The sequence below is a fragment of the Myotis brandtii genome, unplaced genomic scaffold (assembly GCF_000412655.1).
Source record: "Myotis brandtii unplaced genomic scaffold, ASM41265v1 scaffold454, whole genome shotgun sequence".
In the NCBI taxonomy this organism is placed as follows: domain Eukaryota; kingdom Metazoa; phylum Chordata; class Mammalia; order Chiroptera; family Vespertilionidae; genus Myotis; species Myotis brandtii.
In genome coordinates, this window is record NW_005367354.1 from 1,803,737 (window position 1) to 1,820,008 (window position 16,272).

A 16,272-nucleotide genomic window follows, 5' to 3' on the forward strand; every position below is an offset into this window, starting at 1 on the left:
GCCCACATCACTCAGGCACGTGGGGCCATGTGTTCGGACCATAGGTTCAAGCTCACAACTACAGCTGTTGGCTATAATTGTGCTGGGAGGGCTCTGCCCTCCAAGCTGGGACTTGCACGTGGCCATGAGAGGACTGTGCCCTCATTAGTCCGAGGCTTGAACCTGGCCAAACACTGTAGCTGCTCTCCACAAGAAAGCACAGCCAGTTGGTGACAGGAGAGGGACTTAGCTGAACTCAGATTCAGGAAGGATCCTGCGGCCTCAGAACAGTGAAAAGACCATGGCATACTCCTACCCCCTATTCCCTCTGTTTAGGATGTACGTAATGTGCAAACCCTGTTATGGTTATTGACATCTCAAAAGTGAGAAGCCACAGTCTCTTCCTCGTGAATATGCAGTTTCCCATCAGAGTGAGCAAAGGTCAGCCCTTGGCAGAGATGTTCCTGGCGGATGATGAAGTCTTGAGTCTATTCCCTCAATATGCAAGTTCAATATTCTCTCTTCCCAGCACCAAGACCTTATACATTTTCACCTCCAAACATCTCTCCAGTTTCCACCTCTCTGTCATCTTCCTCCCACTGACCCTAGACCCCAGCCTTGACTGCAGTATTGCACCCACTTCTTCTCGGGTCTCCCCACCCTCAGATTACCTCCTCCACTGCATCCTCTACCATCTTCTCAAAATGCAGATCTGGTCATGTCACATCTCTGCCACCAGGAGTTGCAGGAAGGTAAAGGATATTTAGAAGAAAGTGCTAAAGGGGCATCTCCTCTCATCTCCAGCTCCCAGCTAGTGTTCTTACAGCATGATCAGATCGCTCAGAAGCAGGTCAGGAAGCACTATGACTCTTGGGTTCTCCCAAGACAAAGGTATAGATTTACATTTAGCATTGTTCCTTGCGATGGCTTTATGCAGCCACCTAGGGATTATGTGTCTTATCTTGGAAGGAGAAGGTGGAATAGTCAATTACGAAAAGTGCTTCTTGATCGGCTGTCAGTCGGACCCATTGTGGCTCTATTTGCCCCTTCACCTTCCATCCAGGAAAAATAAAGTCCTCTGCTGATGATTATTTTATAATCATCAATTAATGGGAGGGAAGGATGGCCAATCCCCTCCCTCGTGTTTTGTGTGTTTTGTTTTGTTTTAAATTTCAAGTCCCAGTGATGCATTCCTCTCCACAGAGCGCCACTTGGGGCAGGAGCAGCAGGGTGGCATTCCCAGAGCATAAATATTTAAATATATGCTGCTTTTAAAACAGCACCGTAAGAGGCTACACCAGCACCATGCAGTGGCCTCAACTGTGCGTTGTCAGGGTTCCCCCTGGGGCCACCACTCAGCCAGCAAAGAGTACCCTGAGCCTCTCTTCTCCCTTTTACTTCATTCGACCCTCTGCCCTCCGCCTCTCTCCACTTCTGACCTCCTGTGTGTCAGAGCTGCCAGCCAGGGCTGTCTGCCATCATGGGCTCTGCTCAGTGGAGGAAAGTGGAAACGCTGGGTCCTGAAAAAGGCTGTTATCATGGCCGGGCCTCTGTTTGAAAATCATAAAAACGGACCAACTGCTCATATTGGGAAGGTTAATCTCCTGATGGCATGTCTTTAGTACCTTATTATGCCAAATCTGTGTCTGTCTCTTCCTAGTCCTGGGTTACCTCAGGTCCTGTTTTTGTTGTTGTTTGGTTGGGTTTTTTTTTTTTTTAATGGAAGGGAGGAGATGGGTTAATTGTGGGAAAATTATGAGATTTAAAAATACATATTTGGTATAAAAAGTTTCATCGGGGTCAAAACTCTATAAACTACTGTGCAAAGAATATTCTAGAAGGACTTCTAATGTCTATTTACTCTCTTCACAGTAAACTCTGAGTTAATTAGCTCTATTTCCTTTTGAGCTCCCTTAAGAAATGGTGATTACTGAACTTCTTCAACGCTCCAGATTCTGAGCTCCATTCCCTTGGTACTTCCAATTCCAAACAGAAATGCTTGAGTTCATAGTTCAAGTGCTACTTCAATTAGTAAATGTTCCAGTTCTGTATACTTTCCTAGCAACATTCTCATTGGCATCGGAGTTTCTATTTTTCTGAACATCTTTCGTTTTGATGTGTAAAATTTTCTTGGCCTTTAGCGTATTTATAAGACTCTCGTGGACACGGTGGATGATAATTGCTGTGATTATTCTTTTTTATGAAAAGGGAAAATGATTCTCTTGAGTGAAATCATATTTAGAAGTTGCATCAAAGCACAGCAATTAAAATACCAGATCTCCAAGAGGAGAAGCATGAAAAGCAACCTGTACAGTTTCACTAGAAGAAATGTGCTGAAGGAAATGCTAATTCTAGCTCAGCAAAGCCCATTTTGTTAAAATGCAAGTTCAAGAGAGTCGACTGAGACAACCGTGAGCATCAGACAGACCCTGTCTTCTTGGGAGACCAACCATTTAACTGAAGGCTGCCTTTATTCTGGCTGAACCAGCTCCAGGGCTCACACATCTTCCCCTCTGGCCTCCCTCTCTCCTGCCTGCAGGTCAGCATCACGGTGATCGAGGCTCGGCAGCTGGTGGGCCTGAACATGGACCCCGTGGTGTGCGTGGAGGTGGGCGACGACAAGAAGTACACGTCTATGAAGGAGTCCACTAACTGCCCCTACTACAATGAGGTCAGTGCCCGTGGCCCCACGTCGGGAAAGGGGCCTCCCAAATGCGTCAGGAGGCTGGGCCCTACCCCGACCTGGGCCCAAGAGGAGCATCTGGGAGTCAAGAGGCACAAAGGGCTACCAGCAGGGGTGACCTTGACCTACCCTGTTCCTACCACTAGAACACTGACCTGCCGTCTAGAGTCTGTGAACCCCAATCTAGATCCCAGCCTGACTCTGGTCTGGCCGGAGTCACCTTTGAAAGGAGCACCCCCCAGGCACTCCCGTGCAGCCCTCAGCAGTGAGTGTCTCTGTGAATCTCACGCCCTAAGGCCTGGCCCCAACCTTCCCAGGACAGAGCCCTGGGGCAGTGTCCCCATTCCAGGCCCTGCCCGTGGTGGCACTGGTGCGTTAATGAGCGCTTGCTGTGTGCCAGGCACTCTTCTGAATGCTTTAGGTGTGTCATCTCTTCTGACTCGCACAACGGCCAGAGGCTGTCACCATGAACCCCGTTTTACACTGGGGCATTGAGGGTCCTGGAGAAAGAACTTGCCCAGGTGCTAAGCGCCAGGGTTGGGCTCTGCCTGCTCACCCTCCTGTGAGGCTGCCTTTGTGCTGCCTGCACCGCTGTGGGGCTCCTTCCAGAGCCCTGGCCTGGAGTCTTGGGGTGAGAGAGAGAGAAAGCCAGGTGCCCACTCCTGTTCTTTGCAGCCATTTGAGGCCACATCAAGGTCAAAGGACCTCAGAGACCTCTAGTTCGGTCTCCCCATCATGCTGAGATTAGAGAGTTCTATGGATGGAAACGGGCCCAGCCTGTCCAGCCTCAGCCCAGCACTCTCTCTGCCACCTTGGATGGCCACCCCAGACCCACCACCTTGACTCTGGGCTCCAGGGGTGAACCCATCTTAATCATCTTTGGTCCCTGGCCCTCCCTTTGCTGGAGGGGGCATCTAGTCTGCTTTTCCCTGTGGTTCCAGAGGGGCACCAGATTGGCCCAAATAAGGCATCTGTGCCCTGTGTCCCAGGGTCTGTCCTGAGGAGTGGTGAGGGCTGAGGGGGCCTTCTGTAACTAGGGGGAGGGCATCTCTTGGGGACTATGGGAGCACCAAGCCCTGCATCTTCCGTTAGAAAACCTGGGCACACTTGTGCCCTTCGTAGGGGCTCTGTCTAGGGTAGGGCCTGGCCAAAGTCTCCTGTGTGACCACAGACAGACCCTGTTCTCACAGCTGGTTTCCCGCAGGCCCACAAGGGCTAGAACATCAGGAACCCCCCACCTTACGTCAGGACTCATCCCTGACTGGAAAAGCCTTCAGCCTAGATAACGGCTTACTTTCCCCTGACAGACATGGAGACAGGTTCCCTTGGCCTTCCACGGTTATTTGATAGGGGCAAAGCCGCATCACCTTGCACCAGCCCAACGCACCTCATGTTTCATTCAAATGGCTTCTTCCTTCCCAAGGAAACAGTTGCTCTCCCTACTCTGTGGTTCCCCAGCAAACTCCTACTCACCCTACAGGGCCCAGCTCAAATGCCCTTGCCACTGAGCAGCCTTCCCTGCACTCTCTGGGTCAGAGGTCAGTGCACCTCTCTCTGTGTGACAGTAATGTCCCTGAATTGTGGTTGGTCCTTCGTGTCTCTGTCTCCCTGGTGGACTGGAGGCTCCCTCTCAGTCTCCTGCATCGTGTGGCCCAGCCCAGAGCCTGGCATGTACCTGGAGGGGTTTGGGAACACTTTGCTGAATGGATACTCACCCAAAGGAAGAAACAAACATCTGCTGAGCATCTGCTGTGGACCGGGCCCATGTCTGCCAACACGGGGACTGTAAAGTCAACAGTTTCTGCCCCAACGGGCCACCTCCCAGTTTCAGCCTCGAAACCACTTTCTAAACTCCATATTTATATCCACTAAGACTATGCATTTCACTCAAGCGGATCTTAACTTTGTTCTTGGTCACAGTTTTGTTCTTTTTCACAAACCCAAGTAGCTCTGATTTACGCCGTTTCTGTTTCCTCTAAAGCAGTGTCTCTCCAGCCCAGCACTATGGTGATTTGGGGCGGGTAACTTTTGGTGTAAGGGACAGTCCTGTGCATTGTAGGATGTTAAGCAGCATCACTGGCTTCGACCCAGTAGATGCCAATAGCGATCCCCTATCCAGTCGTAGCAACCAAAAATGTTTCGATATTGCCAAATGTCCCCTGGGAGTCTCAGCATGTGCTCCCCCCACCCCCACCCCCATTAAGAAGCACCACCCTAAACTATCTTCCCATGATTCCTCCCAACCACATTCCTCTTTGTTGAAAAATACCCTCCTGGTCCCAGAGGTGTACTGCTTCTGGCTAATTCTTAGTTAAGGAGAACCTTCCTTTGGCTCCAGTAATCACAAGAGAGAGAGGTGAGAACCATCGACATGACTTAGCAGATTTCTAAACGGTTACAAAAAGAAAATATGCTCAGGAAGTGCAAGGAATGTGACCACAGACCTCTCCGAGAGGGCAAAAGCCTGGCTGTGCTCAGCCAGCTCGCTCTCCTGGGGCTGGCACAGCTCTCAGGCACCTGGCTGGCCTTGGCCCGACTGCCTGGCTCTGGACCCGTCTTTGTGTGCAGGAAGGCTCAGGACCTGCCCTCCCAGAACTACCTGACAGGCCAAGACCCCTTCTCTGTGGATGCATCTGGTCCTGGCCACCGGCATCTTCCTTCTGCCTGAACCACCTCTCCCCTTTGCCCTGGATCTTTCTCTTGCTGCATCCCAACGAATCTGGCATTATGGCATTCACTCAACACTGCCCACTCTGCCTTTACGTCCCTTTTGGCTCCACCTTTGCCTATAAGGTATTCTACTCTCACATATTCTAGCTACAGCTACCAGAAATCATGTATGCTCAACGACAGGAACTACACATCTGTCTGTCTATCTCCTATCGATCTATCCAACTATCCAGCCATCTAGCTATGCCTTTCCTCAAGCCCACATATCTCCTTAGTGACCACCTCTCCCCTCCCCTTCACAGTCTGACCACGTGAGTTGTCTCTACTTTCTCACCTCCCACTCACGCCTCAATCTCTACCATCGTTTCTGTTCCATGACTTCACTGAAACTGCCCATCTTTAACTGCACCAAGGACCGGCTGTCCCTCAGTGCGACATCCACCCCCTCTCCCTGACTGGCCGGCTCCTTTCATCCGCTTGCCGGTCCCTCCCCTGGGGCCCTCTGGGGCCCTCTTCTGCCAGCTCCTCCCTCCCCGCCTTTCTTGGCCTCACTGGCTCTGCCCACGGCTGAAATGCAATGCCTCCTGGAGCCCTGCCCCGGGCCTGCTTCCCTCCAACACACTCCCCGGGCACCTCCCCCCGCCCCAAGGCGTCAGTTGCCATCTGCGTGTCTGGCTCCCCACCGTCTCTCCAGAGCTTCCGTCCCCCACCTGACGCATTGCTGCCATGCTAGCAGCTGGTGCTTGTTGGGCGCTGACCATGGGCACCCCTGCGTGACAGAGGTCGTCTCATTGAGACTTCAACACCACACACCTGCTCCCCCCGCCCCTGTGAATGATGTCCCTGGCAGGTCAACATGACAGCCCTGAATCATTCTCCCCACATCACAGAGGGATAAACTGAGGCTCAGAAGAAGCAGCGATGGGTCCAACAGTCAAAGCTCGGTCTGTCCGTCTGTCTCCGCAGCCATACCTTCACCCACAGCCAAGAGCAGAGCCTCCTGAGATCTTCCCCCTGAATACATGGGCAACATTTCATCCTTCTGCCCACAAGTTCACGAAAGCGGGGGTCCTCCGCTCCTCCCCACACCCTCATTCCCTGCGCCTGCCCACCAAGGCCAGAGAGATGGGTGGGCACCGCCCCTGGGAGGGGCAGCTCCCAACTTGAGAGGACAGTCCACGCCCACAGCATTTGCCATTCCCAGCGGTTTACGTGCCTTCATACCCCAGATTCATCGGTTCCAAAGCTCCCCTGTTTTCCATTTTAACATCTCCGAAATGGGCTGCATCTCCAATGGCTGAATGGCGATGCCTATGTAGCTCATATAACCACAACGTATCGTACAGTCCCAACACGTCTCTAAGGAGGGGGTCATTGTCCTCCTTGTTCAGCTCAGGAAACTGAGGTCCAGAAAATGTTGCTCAAGGCCACACAGCTAGAAAGGGGCTAAACAGGGGCTAGAAACCCAGTCTCGCGGCCCCCAGCCCAGGGCTGCTCCATCGACTGCCCCCCTCCCTCCCTCTCCCACACTAGGTGGCACTGGCCCTGCCTAGGGGTTGGGGTATGGCCCTCATGTTGGGGCCCAGCCTCCTACCCGCCCCGGGTCAGGGAGGACCAGTGGCTGCCACTGCTGCTCACCTGAACTTGGGGGCTCAGGGGAAATGGCCAGGGTGCAGACAGGCACTGCCAGGAGGGAGGGGCCCAGCACTGCCCCCGGGTGTTAGCTGCTGCCCACCCGGTGACAGCAGCCTGGGTCCTTCCCCCCTCCAGTACTTCGTCTTCGACTTCCACGTCTCTCCTGACGTCATGTTCGACAAGATCATCAAGATCTCGGTGAGTGGGGAGCAGCCCCTGGCAGGCAGGCCTTCGGCTCACACTGCACCTTCGTGCAAACTTAGAAAGGGCGCCCCTCGGGGAAAACCAGCCACAAAAGGGCAGCCCTGAACCCCGACACACAGCTGGGCAAGCGGGGCGCAGGCTGGGTTTGAGCCCCTCTCGCCGCATAGCTGGGTGGCAGCGCAGTGCACAACCTACTCACCTGTACTGGCAACCAGCCAAAACAGGCCAGGGCAGGGGGGCTGCTCTGAGCTTCGGCGAGCCCCCCACCCCCGTGCCCGGCCAAACGCTCTCCTGCTTCACCCAGAGGCTTGGGTCCCCAGAAAGACTGAGGTGGTGCCACCATCAGTCACCCCACCCCGCTCCTGCCCCTCGAAAGCCTCAGCCCCGCCCAGCCTGACTGGTGGCTGGTGGTTCTGCCCGGAAGGTGATTCACTCCAAGAACCTGCTGCGCAGCGGCACCCTGGTGGGGTCCTTCAAAATGGATGTGGGAACCGTGTACTCCCAGCCCGGTGAGTAGCTGCGGCCGGACCAGCATCGGTGCACACGGCTCAGGGAGCGTGGGTTCTCAGTGACCCACCCCGGCGGTCCCTGGCTCATGTATACACACACCACACACATACGCACACATAAGTAAGCACAGCCACACCCCGGCGGTCCCTGGCTCATGTATACACACACCACACACATACGCACACATAAGTAAGCACAGCCACACCCCGGCGGTCCCTGGCTCATGTATACACACACCACACACATACGCAGACATAAGTAAGCACAGCCCCACCCCGGCGGTCCCGGGCTCATGTATACACACCCCCCACACATACGCCAACATAAGTAAGCACAGCCCCACCCCGGCGGTCCCGGGCTCATGTATACACACCCCCCACACATACGCCAACATAAGTAAGCACAGCCCCACCCCGGCGGTCCCGGGCTCATGTATACACACCCCACACACATACGCACACATAAGTAAGCACAGCCACACCCCGGCGGTCCCGGTGGGGCCGTGAGCACACACAGCCATCAGGGATGCGGAGTGATGGGTGCTCCGCCTTATATGCACCAGTCTGCTGGCACCCTGGGGAGCCCCAGAGCTGCAGACTGCCCCTCTGCTGGGATGCGTGGCATCACCCCTTCTACAGTGGAGGGGCCTGGGGCTCTGGGAAGGGCCAGGGCTTTCCCAGTCTCCCAGCTGGTCTGGGGTGACACTGGGCTGTGTGACTCCTGAGCCCCCGCTGAGCCCCACTGTCCTCAAAGCCCACCACCTGGCCAGGTGGATCTATGGGCGGACAGCCTGGCACGGGGCTCCCCTAGCCCTGAAGGGAACCCGCCACTCAAGGTGCAGTCACGACGCCATTCGACCTTTTGACAGTGGCAGTACCATGTCAGCCAGGCTGTCACATTGGACCCTCACAGAACAGGGAGGTAGGCACCAGCCGTCCTTCCCATTTCCAGGCGAGATCAAAGCAGCCAAGAGAAGTTAAGCGGTTTGAAGGTGCCACTCAACTATTACGTTGAACAAATTGGAGCTTTTTTATGGTTCAACCTAATAGACTCTTGGCTGGTACACATCATGGCTGTGACTCAGACAGGGGGACATGCGCCTTGTTAGGGACGGGTCTGAGCTGTGGTAGAAGGTGAAGGGGAGAGAGGGGAAGAGGGAAGTCCCGAGCCTTTCAGGCAGCAAGGCCAGGGCTTCCCTCTGCTCGCAATCAACTTTAAAGTGAAGCTTAAGCCCTGATGGAGTAGCTCAGTGGTTGAGCATTGACCTATGACCCAGGAGATCACGGTTCAATTTCCAGTCAGGGCACATGCCCAGGTTGTGGGCTCAATCCCCAGTAGGGGGCGTGCAGGAGGCAGCCGATCAGTGACCCATCCTGGAATGGCCTCTTCCCCTGATACCTGTCCTTTCCTCCACACTGTCCCGGTCTCCACACTGTCCCAGGTCCTGGGGTGATTGGGGTGACACTACCCTGTCTTTAGGAGGCTTTCCGTCTGAAATTGGACAGACAATAAGTAGTTAATCACTTGTCCATGAGACAGGAGTGCTTATGGAACAGCAAGAACACCAAAAGGGTCAGGTTTAGCAATTCCCAGGAAGTCAGGGAAGGCTGCATGGAAGAGGAGACGCTTACGCAAATGAAGTAGACGTTTAAACAGGGAGGAGAATGGTTGGGGCAGAGGGAGAGCAGGGATGAGGTCATCCCAAGCTCAAAGGCCAGCAGCCACAACGGCATGAAGGTGTGAAATAGCGAGTGAATTATTCAGAGGGGTCAGCAGCTTTGCCTCGCAGGAGCACAGGGATGGGGTGGGACGAGCAGAGTGAGTAGGAAGAGCTGTATCCAGAGGCCCCACAGGCCATGCTAAGGTCTGTGGTCTTACCCTGAGCACTGGGGAGCCCCCAGTGAGAGAGGGGAGCCTCTCTGAAGGCTCTGCTGGCAGCTGTGTGCAGGTGAGCACAGGGGTTGGGGTAGGAGGGCTGCAGGCGGAGAAACCCATTAGGAGGCGGTCACACCACACACCTGGATACAAGCCCTTGCCCCAGCTGTCCCTGCTCAGGGACCTCTGTCCCCCTGGCCCAGAGGCAAGCAGAGCAGTGGCCCCTGGCCCAGGGGCACCCGATGGCTTCATCCAGGGGCCAAGAAGGCCCTCAGCTCTGCAGCTTTGCGGCCTGCCCGGAGGGCGGGTGCCCCTGGGAGGGGGCGCAGGTGCAGTCCCCGCTCCTCGCCACTGCAGAGCACCAGTTCCACCACAAGTGGGCCATCCTGTCCGACCCTGACGACATCTCGGCTGGGCTAAAGGGCTACGTGAAGTGTGACGTCGCAGTGGTGGGCAAGGGGGACAACATCAAGACGCCCCACAAGGCCAACGAGACGGAGGAGGATGACATTGAGGGGTGAGGCTCCCATCTTCCCCCAGCCTGAGACCCGGCCTGGCCCGTCCTTCCCCAAAGGGAGTCCCTTGGGTGGACTGGCTCAGAGTCGTACCTTCCATCCCTTGACCCCTGTTCTCACCCACCCCCACACAGCCCACCTCCTCCTGGAAGGACTCTGGCCAGGGCTGGGGCCACCTACGCTGGCCTCAGCACCCACAGACTCCTTGTCACAGTAGAGGAGGGACTGGGCAGAGCAGGGGCTCATGGAGATTGTCCCAGGCCCCAGGGGTACGGAGATGCTAGGGCAGGAGCTGGGGTGCCCGGCCTGGTGCCCTAGCTGTATGTGATGGCAGGAACTTGCTGCTCCCCGATGGCGTGCCCGCCGAACGCCAGTGGGCCCGCTTCTACGTGAAGATCTACCGAGCAGAGGGGCTGCCCCGTATGAACACCAGCCTCATGGCCAACGTGAAGAAGGCGTTCATTGGGGAGAACAAGGACCTGGTTGACCCCTATGTGCAAGTCTTCTTTGCTGGCCAGAAGGTACTGGGGTACAGAGTGCAGGGGCTGGGATTTGGGGTGATGGGCATCAGATAGATGTGGGAGCCTAGGGGCTGACATGAGGCAAAATCAGAAGCCAAGAGACTGGCTTGAGAAGGGAGGGGAGTGAGAGATGAGGGCGTGCCAACTGAGGGGGTGGAGGGGGACTGGGAACTGTCTCAGCATGGACAGGCCTTAGGGAACCCTCCCCACCTCTGGGTCCTGGAGACCAAGAACTGAGGGGGAGCATCGAATGGAAGGAGAGTCTGAGAGGCTGGGGTGGGGAAGAGTGGAGGAGATAAATACACACCATCTACATATACACACATGCACACATACACCACATATACGTACATACACAAATATGCATACACACACCACACACATATGCACACATAAGTAAGTAAGCGCATAAGTAAGCACATACACGCATGCTCACACACAAACCCACACACATATGCACACATAAGTAAGCACATACACGCATGCTCACACACAAACCCTATCGCTCACTCCCTCGCACAGGGCAAGACCTCGGTGCAGAAGAACAGCTACGAGCCGCTGTGGAATGAGCAGGTTGTCTTCACGGACCTGTTCCCCCCGCTCTGCAAACGCATGAAGGTACAGATCCGCGACTCGGACAAGGTCAATGACGTGGCCATCGGCACCCATTTCATTGACCTGCGCAAGATCTCCAACGACGGGGACAAAGGTCAGCAGTGGCAGACGGGGGGGGGGTCCTGAAGGGAGGAGTAAATGAATGAGACCCCCCTTCAACCACCACCATCTTGCACCCCGGCCTGGAAGGTGCTGGGCACGGCGAGGGCGCTGCCAGCGGCTCCCACCTCAAGGGAGAGGTGGAAAGTCATGGCTAGGTCTGCAGAGCTGACTGGGCCTGCCGGAGCCCGGCTGCCTGGACTCGAACCCCAGCTCTGACAATGAGTCCCTGTGACCTTTGTACTATTCCCATCTGTAAAATGAAAATAACCATTATGCATGTGTGTATATGCGTGCATATCACATATAGATGTGCCCTATTGCCATAGGACCTATCTATAGACTTGTGGGCACAGACCCCTCCTATGACCCAGGGGGCATGCTGGGTACCAGGGATACAGAGCGAGAGAAGCACCCATTCCCATCCTCACAGCGCTCACTGGGGCTTAGGGGATGGATGTGTTCCCAAATGCTCACAACCGAAGGCATGGGGTCCTCAGCTCAGCAATCAGGAGGTGCAGGCTGGGACCCCCCAGAAGAGGCCCCTCTAACCCTTGTGGGCCCTGAGGTGTAACACAGGCCACTCCTCCCTCTCCGGCTCACAGGCTTCCTGCCCACGCTGGGCCCCGCCTGGGTGAACATGTACGGCTCCACACGCAACTACACGCTGCTGGACGAGCACCAGGACCTGAACGAGGGCCTAGGTGAGGGCGTGTCCTTCCGTGCCCGCCTCATGCTGGGCCTGGCTGTGGAGATCCTGGACACCTCCAACCCCGAGCTCACCAGCTCCACGGAGGTGCAGGTGGAGCAGGCCACGCCTGTGTCGGAGGTGAGGCCCCAGGAGGCTGTGCTGTCCTCCCTCCAGGTCCCACAGCTCAGCCCCCTTCCCGCCATGGCAGCCTGGGCCCGGGCTCTGCCTGGGCAAAAGGAATTGGGCCTTCGGTCCTCCAGGGTCTGGGTGGGATGTGCCCACCAGCAGCCAAAGGACCTGGAGGAGGAGGCCTGGCCCAGCCCAGCATCCCCGTGAAGCTAACGATGGCTTCACCCACCTTCCCCCACAGAGCTGCACGGGGAAAATCGAAGAATTCTTTTTATTCGGAGCCTTTCTGGAAGCCTCAATGATCGACCGGAAAAACGGAGAAAAGCCAGTTACCTTTGAGGTCACCATAGGTGAGTGCTTGGCCTCCGAGGGGACTTCAGGCCCCGGGGCTTCTGGGTGGTCACTGCTAACCCTGCACCACAGCCCTGGTGGGAGGGAAACCGTGACCACTTTCCTCCGTGTGTCTTCCAGCGTGCACACTGCACACAGCGCATGCCCGTGGTACACACAGCGCATGCCCGTGGTGCACACAGCGCATGCCGGTGGGGCACACAGCGCATGCCCGTGGTGCACACGGAACATTCCCGTGGGGCACACAGCGCATGCCCATGGGGCATACAACACAGCACGTGCCTGTGGGGCACACATGCCCATGGGGTGGCCTGGGCCCCACCACAGTGTTAGGCTATGTTTGGGACCCGGGGAGAAAGAAGCCAGACCTGCAGAAGGAAGAGGCCCTTGTGTGGCTGGAGAGGGGAGAGTGGGACTCAGGCCATGGCCTGGGCTGGACCTTGAGCTCAGGGGTCGTCAGAGCTCTTTGAGAGGGTTTGCAGGTGTGGAGGACATGGGAACCGGTTCTGGCGAGTGCTCTGTCACGTCTGAGCGGGCACAGACCCCCAGCACCGTCCCCATGCCCGGACTTTCCCTCTCCCCTCCCACAAACCCACGGCAGCACGGGGATTGGAGGGTTGGGTGGGGCCTTGTGGGGAAAGGACTCTCAGCCCTTGTGCGCCCCTCCTGCCTCCAGGCAACTATGGGAATGAGGTGGATGGCCTGTCCCGACCCCAGCGGCCTCGACCTCAGAAGGAGCCCGGGGATGAGGAGGAAGTGGATCTGATTCAGAACTCGAGTGACGATGAGACGGAGGAGGGTGGGGACCTGGCCTCAGTCTCCTCCACCCCACCCATGCGGCCCCAGATCACCGACAGGTGAGCCAGGTGGCAAGGGGGTCCTGGGAGGGCCAGCCTGCTGCCTCCCACCCTCTCCAGGCCTAGCCCTCCCACCTCCGTGGACCCCCAATCTTCCACCTCCCGCCTCCTCCCACCCCAGGAACTACTTCCACCTGCCCTACCTGGAGCACAAGCCCTGCATCTACATCAAGAGCTGGTGGCCAGACCAGCGCCGCCGCCTCTACAACGCCAACATCATGGACCACATAGCAGACAAGCTGGTCAGCGCCAGGACTCGGTGGGAGGGGGCGGGGATGCAGCCTCCTGGGCCCCACGCAAGGCCCGTTTGCCCAGCAGCTCACTGTGAAGGGGTCGGGGATGGGGGCAGGGACTGCGGGGTGACCCAGCAGGACCTACGCTCCTGTCCCTGCCCTCAGGTCCCAGAAGGGGGCCAAGAGCCCGAGGGCTACCGGAGTGGAGTCTGGGACTCCTGACCCAGCCAGTGTTGGGGTTCCCTGAAGGCAGCTGAGCACCTTCCCCAGCTAGTCCTGAGTTCCGCCCGGAGCCCACCGGGACCACGATTCAGAGCCCAAGTGAGAGTGGAGTCTGGGACTCCTGACCTAGCCAGTGTTGGGGTTCCCTGAAGGCAGCTGAGCAGCCCTCTGTCTCTGGCCTGCACCTTCCCCAGCTAGCCCTGAGTTCCCCCCGGAGCCCACCGGGACCACGATTCAGAGCCCAAGTGGCATCTTCCTCGGGAACTGAAGGCCACAGGCTCTGAGCAGAGCCTGGAAACTGGGTGGTTTCCTGATGCCGGTGGGACACTGGAGGTGGCGCTAGCGAGAAGTCCCAAGTCACTAGCCCTTCGTTTCCCCGAGGGGTGAGGAGCTGGGGGAGGGGCTGTGGCTCAGCCTGCACCCCTCCGCCTGGTTCTCAGGAAGAAGGCCTGAACGACGTGCAGGAGATGATCAAAACGGAGAAGTCCTACCCCGAGCGCCGACTGCGGGGCGTCCTGGAGGAGCTGAGCTGTGGCTGCCGGTGAGGGCACCTGGCCATGGGGCGGGGGCTGGCAGTGGGGGGCTGGGAAGAGAAGGAGGTGTCTGCAGGCCTCCTGCTGGTGAGTGGGCTCTGCTAAGCCCTGCTCCCCTCGCCCCCCAGCCGTTTCCTCTCCCTCGCTGACAAGGACCAGGGTCACATGTCCCGTACCAGGCTGGACAGGGAGCGCCTCAAATCGTGCCTGCGGGAGCTGGTGAGGACACGCTGGTCCCCAGTGCTGGACCACACGGGGGGCGGAGGGGGGTCTGGAGGTGAAAAGGGGAAACTGAGGTGGGAGGGCCTATGTCTGAGGCCACAGGCCCCAGGGCCGGCCCCTCCATCCTGCTTTATGGCCTGAGCCCCACTTCCCCCCACGCCCCTACAGGAGAGCATGGGGCAGCAGGCGAAGACCCTGCGGGCTCAGGTGAAGCGCCACACGGTGCGGGACAAGCTGAGGCTGTGCCAGAACTTCCTGCAGAAGCTGCGCTTCCTGGCAGACGAGGTGCGCCCCTGCCCTGGGCACAGAGGGGTGCCGGCCCCACACCCCAGGGACCAGAGAGGGAGGGGCTGCACAGGAAGGGGCGGGGCTGGACCACCTAGGAGGCCTCTCTTCCTCTGACAGCTGTTGGGGGACAGGAGTGAACAAGCCTTCCTCCTGCCTGTGCTCTTCCCGGCCCATCCCCATCGGTGGGAGGCGAAGAAAGACCAGCATCTGGGGTCCTTCCTCTGAGGCCCAGGCCTGGCCCTCTGGGTCCTGAGGCAAAGACCCTGGTGGTCAGGGAGGCTCGGGGAGCCCCAACCAAGCAGTGGCCCCTCACTCACGGGCTCCCCTCCCGCCCTCACCACAGCCCCAGCACAGCATCCCCGACGTCTTCATCTGGATGATGAGCAACAACAAACGCATCGCCTACGCCCGGGTGCCCTCCAAGGACCTGCTCTTCTCCATGGTGGAGGAGGAGCTGGGCAAGGACTGCGCCAAGGTCAAGACGCTCTTCCTCAAGGTGCCAGAGGGGAGCCAGACTGTGGGGGGGTGCGGGGGGGGGAGCCTGGGGCCCAGGGTTTGCGTCTGGCTTCTTCAAAGGGCCGGTCTCCCCGTGGGGGGAGCAGCCCTCCAGCAGGGGTCTGGCAGGCCCTCCAGTAGCAGGTGCTCAGAGAAGACAGAGCTGGAGAGAGACTAGGATGGGGGGAGGACAGCAAGGTCCCCCCTGCCCGTCCCTCTCGGTGCTGACCCCATGCCCACCCTCAGCTGCCCGGCAAGCGGGGCTTCGGCTCGATGGGCTGGACTGTGCAGGCCAAGGTGGAGCTCTACCTGTGGCTGGGCCTCAGCAAGCAGCGCAAGGACTTCCTGTGCGGCCTGCCCTGCGGCTTCGAGGAGGTGAAGGCGGCCCAGGGCCTGGGCCTGCACTCCTTCCCACCCATCAGCCTGGTCTACACCAGTGAGTGGGGAGGGCGGGAAGGGGGGGGACATCCCCGAGCCTCAGCCTGCCCTTCCCCACAGAGAAGCAGGTGTTCCAGCTCCGGGCGCACATGTACCAGGCCCGCAGCCTCTTCGCCGCGGACAGCAGCGGCCTCTCGGACCCTTTCGCCCGTGTCTTCTTCATCAACCAGAGTCAGTGCACAGAGGTGAGGGCCCGGGCGTTGAGAGAAGTGGGGGGCCTGTGAGCTTGTGGAACCTGGAGAAACACATCGGCCAGCACCCAGACCCTGAGAGGAAGCCTTGCAGATAACTGCGCACCCAGGCCACCCTGGTGAAGGCCTCAGTGAGGTTCCATTCAACAAGAGAAGACATAGGCAAAGGGGGTGGGAGCAGCCCTCACATTACCCTTCATTGTAAGTGCCCAGACGCGTCGGGGAGCATGACACTCCTGCCCGAGTCCCCTGGAAGCCACAGTGACTGGGGGTGGCTTCTGCTGGGATAGCTGTCCATCCACCACCACGTATGGCC

At 57.9% G+C, this 16,272-nt stretch overlaps 1 protein-coding gene across 1 annotated transcript in view; it reads left to right on the forward strand.

The window, feature by feature from the left end:
* The window catches only part of OTOF (otoferlin), a 68,066-nt gene that overhangs the window by 32,769 nt on the left and 19,025 nt on the right, over positions 1–16,272 (forward strand). Inside the window, exons 10-25 of the mRNA XM_014546615.1 lie at positions 2,519–2,650; positions 7,103–7,165; positions 7,596–7,680; positions 9,914–10,073; positions 10,406–10,592; positions 11,115–11,301; positions 11,912–12,135; positions 12,368–12,476; positions 13,154–13,334; positions 13,456–13,576; positions 14,230–14,330; positions 14,451–14,541; positions 14,713–14,829; positions 15,176–15,328; positions 15,574–15,763; positions 15,826–15,953. Coding sequence (XP_014402101.1) covers positions 2,519–2,650; positions 7,103–7,165; positions 7,596–7,680; positions 9,914–10,073; positions 10,406–10,592; positions 11,115–11,301; positions 11,912–12,135; positions 12,368–12,476; positions 13,154–13,334; positions 13,456–13,576; positions 14,230–14,330; positions 14,451–14,541; positions 14,713–14,829; positions 15,176–15,328; positions 15,574–15,763; positions 15,826–15,953 — 2,229 coding nt within the window. The remainder of the gene's footprint in view (positions 1–2,518; positions 2,651–7,102; positions 7,166–7,595; positions 7,681–9,913; positions 10,074–10,405; positions 10,593–11,114; positions 11,302–11,911; positions 12,136–12,367; positions 12,477–13,153; positions 13,335–13,455; positions 13,577–14,229; positions 14,331–14,450; positions 14,542–14,712; positions 14,830–15,175; positions 15,329–15,573; positions 15,764–15,825; positions 15,954–16,272) is intronic.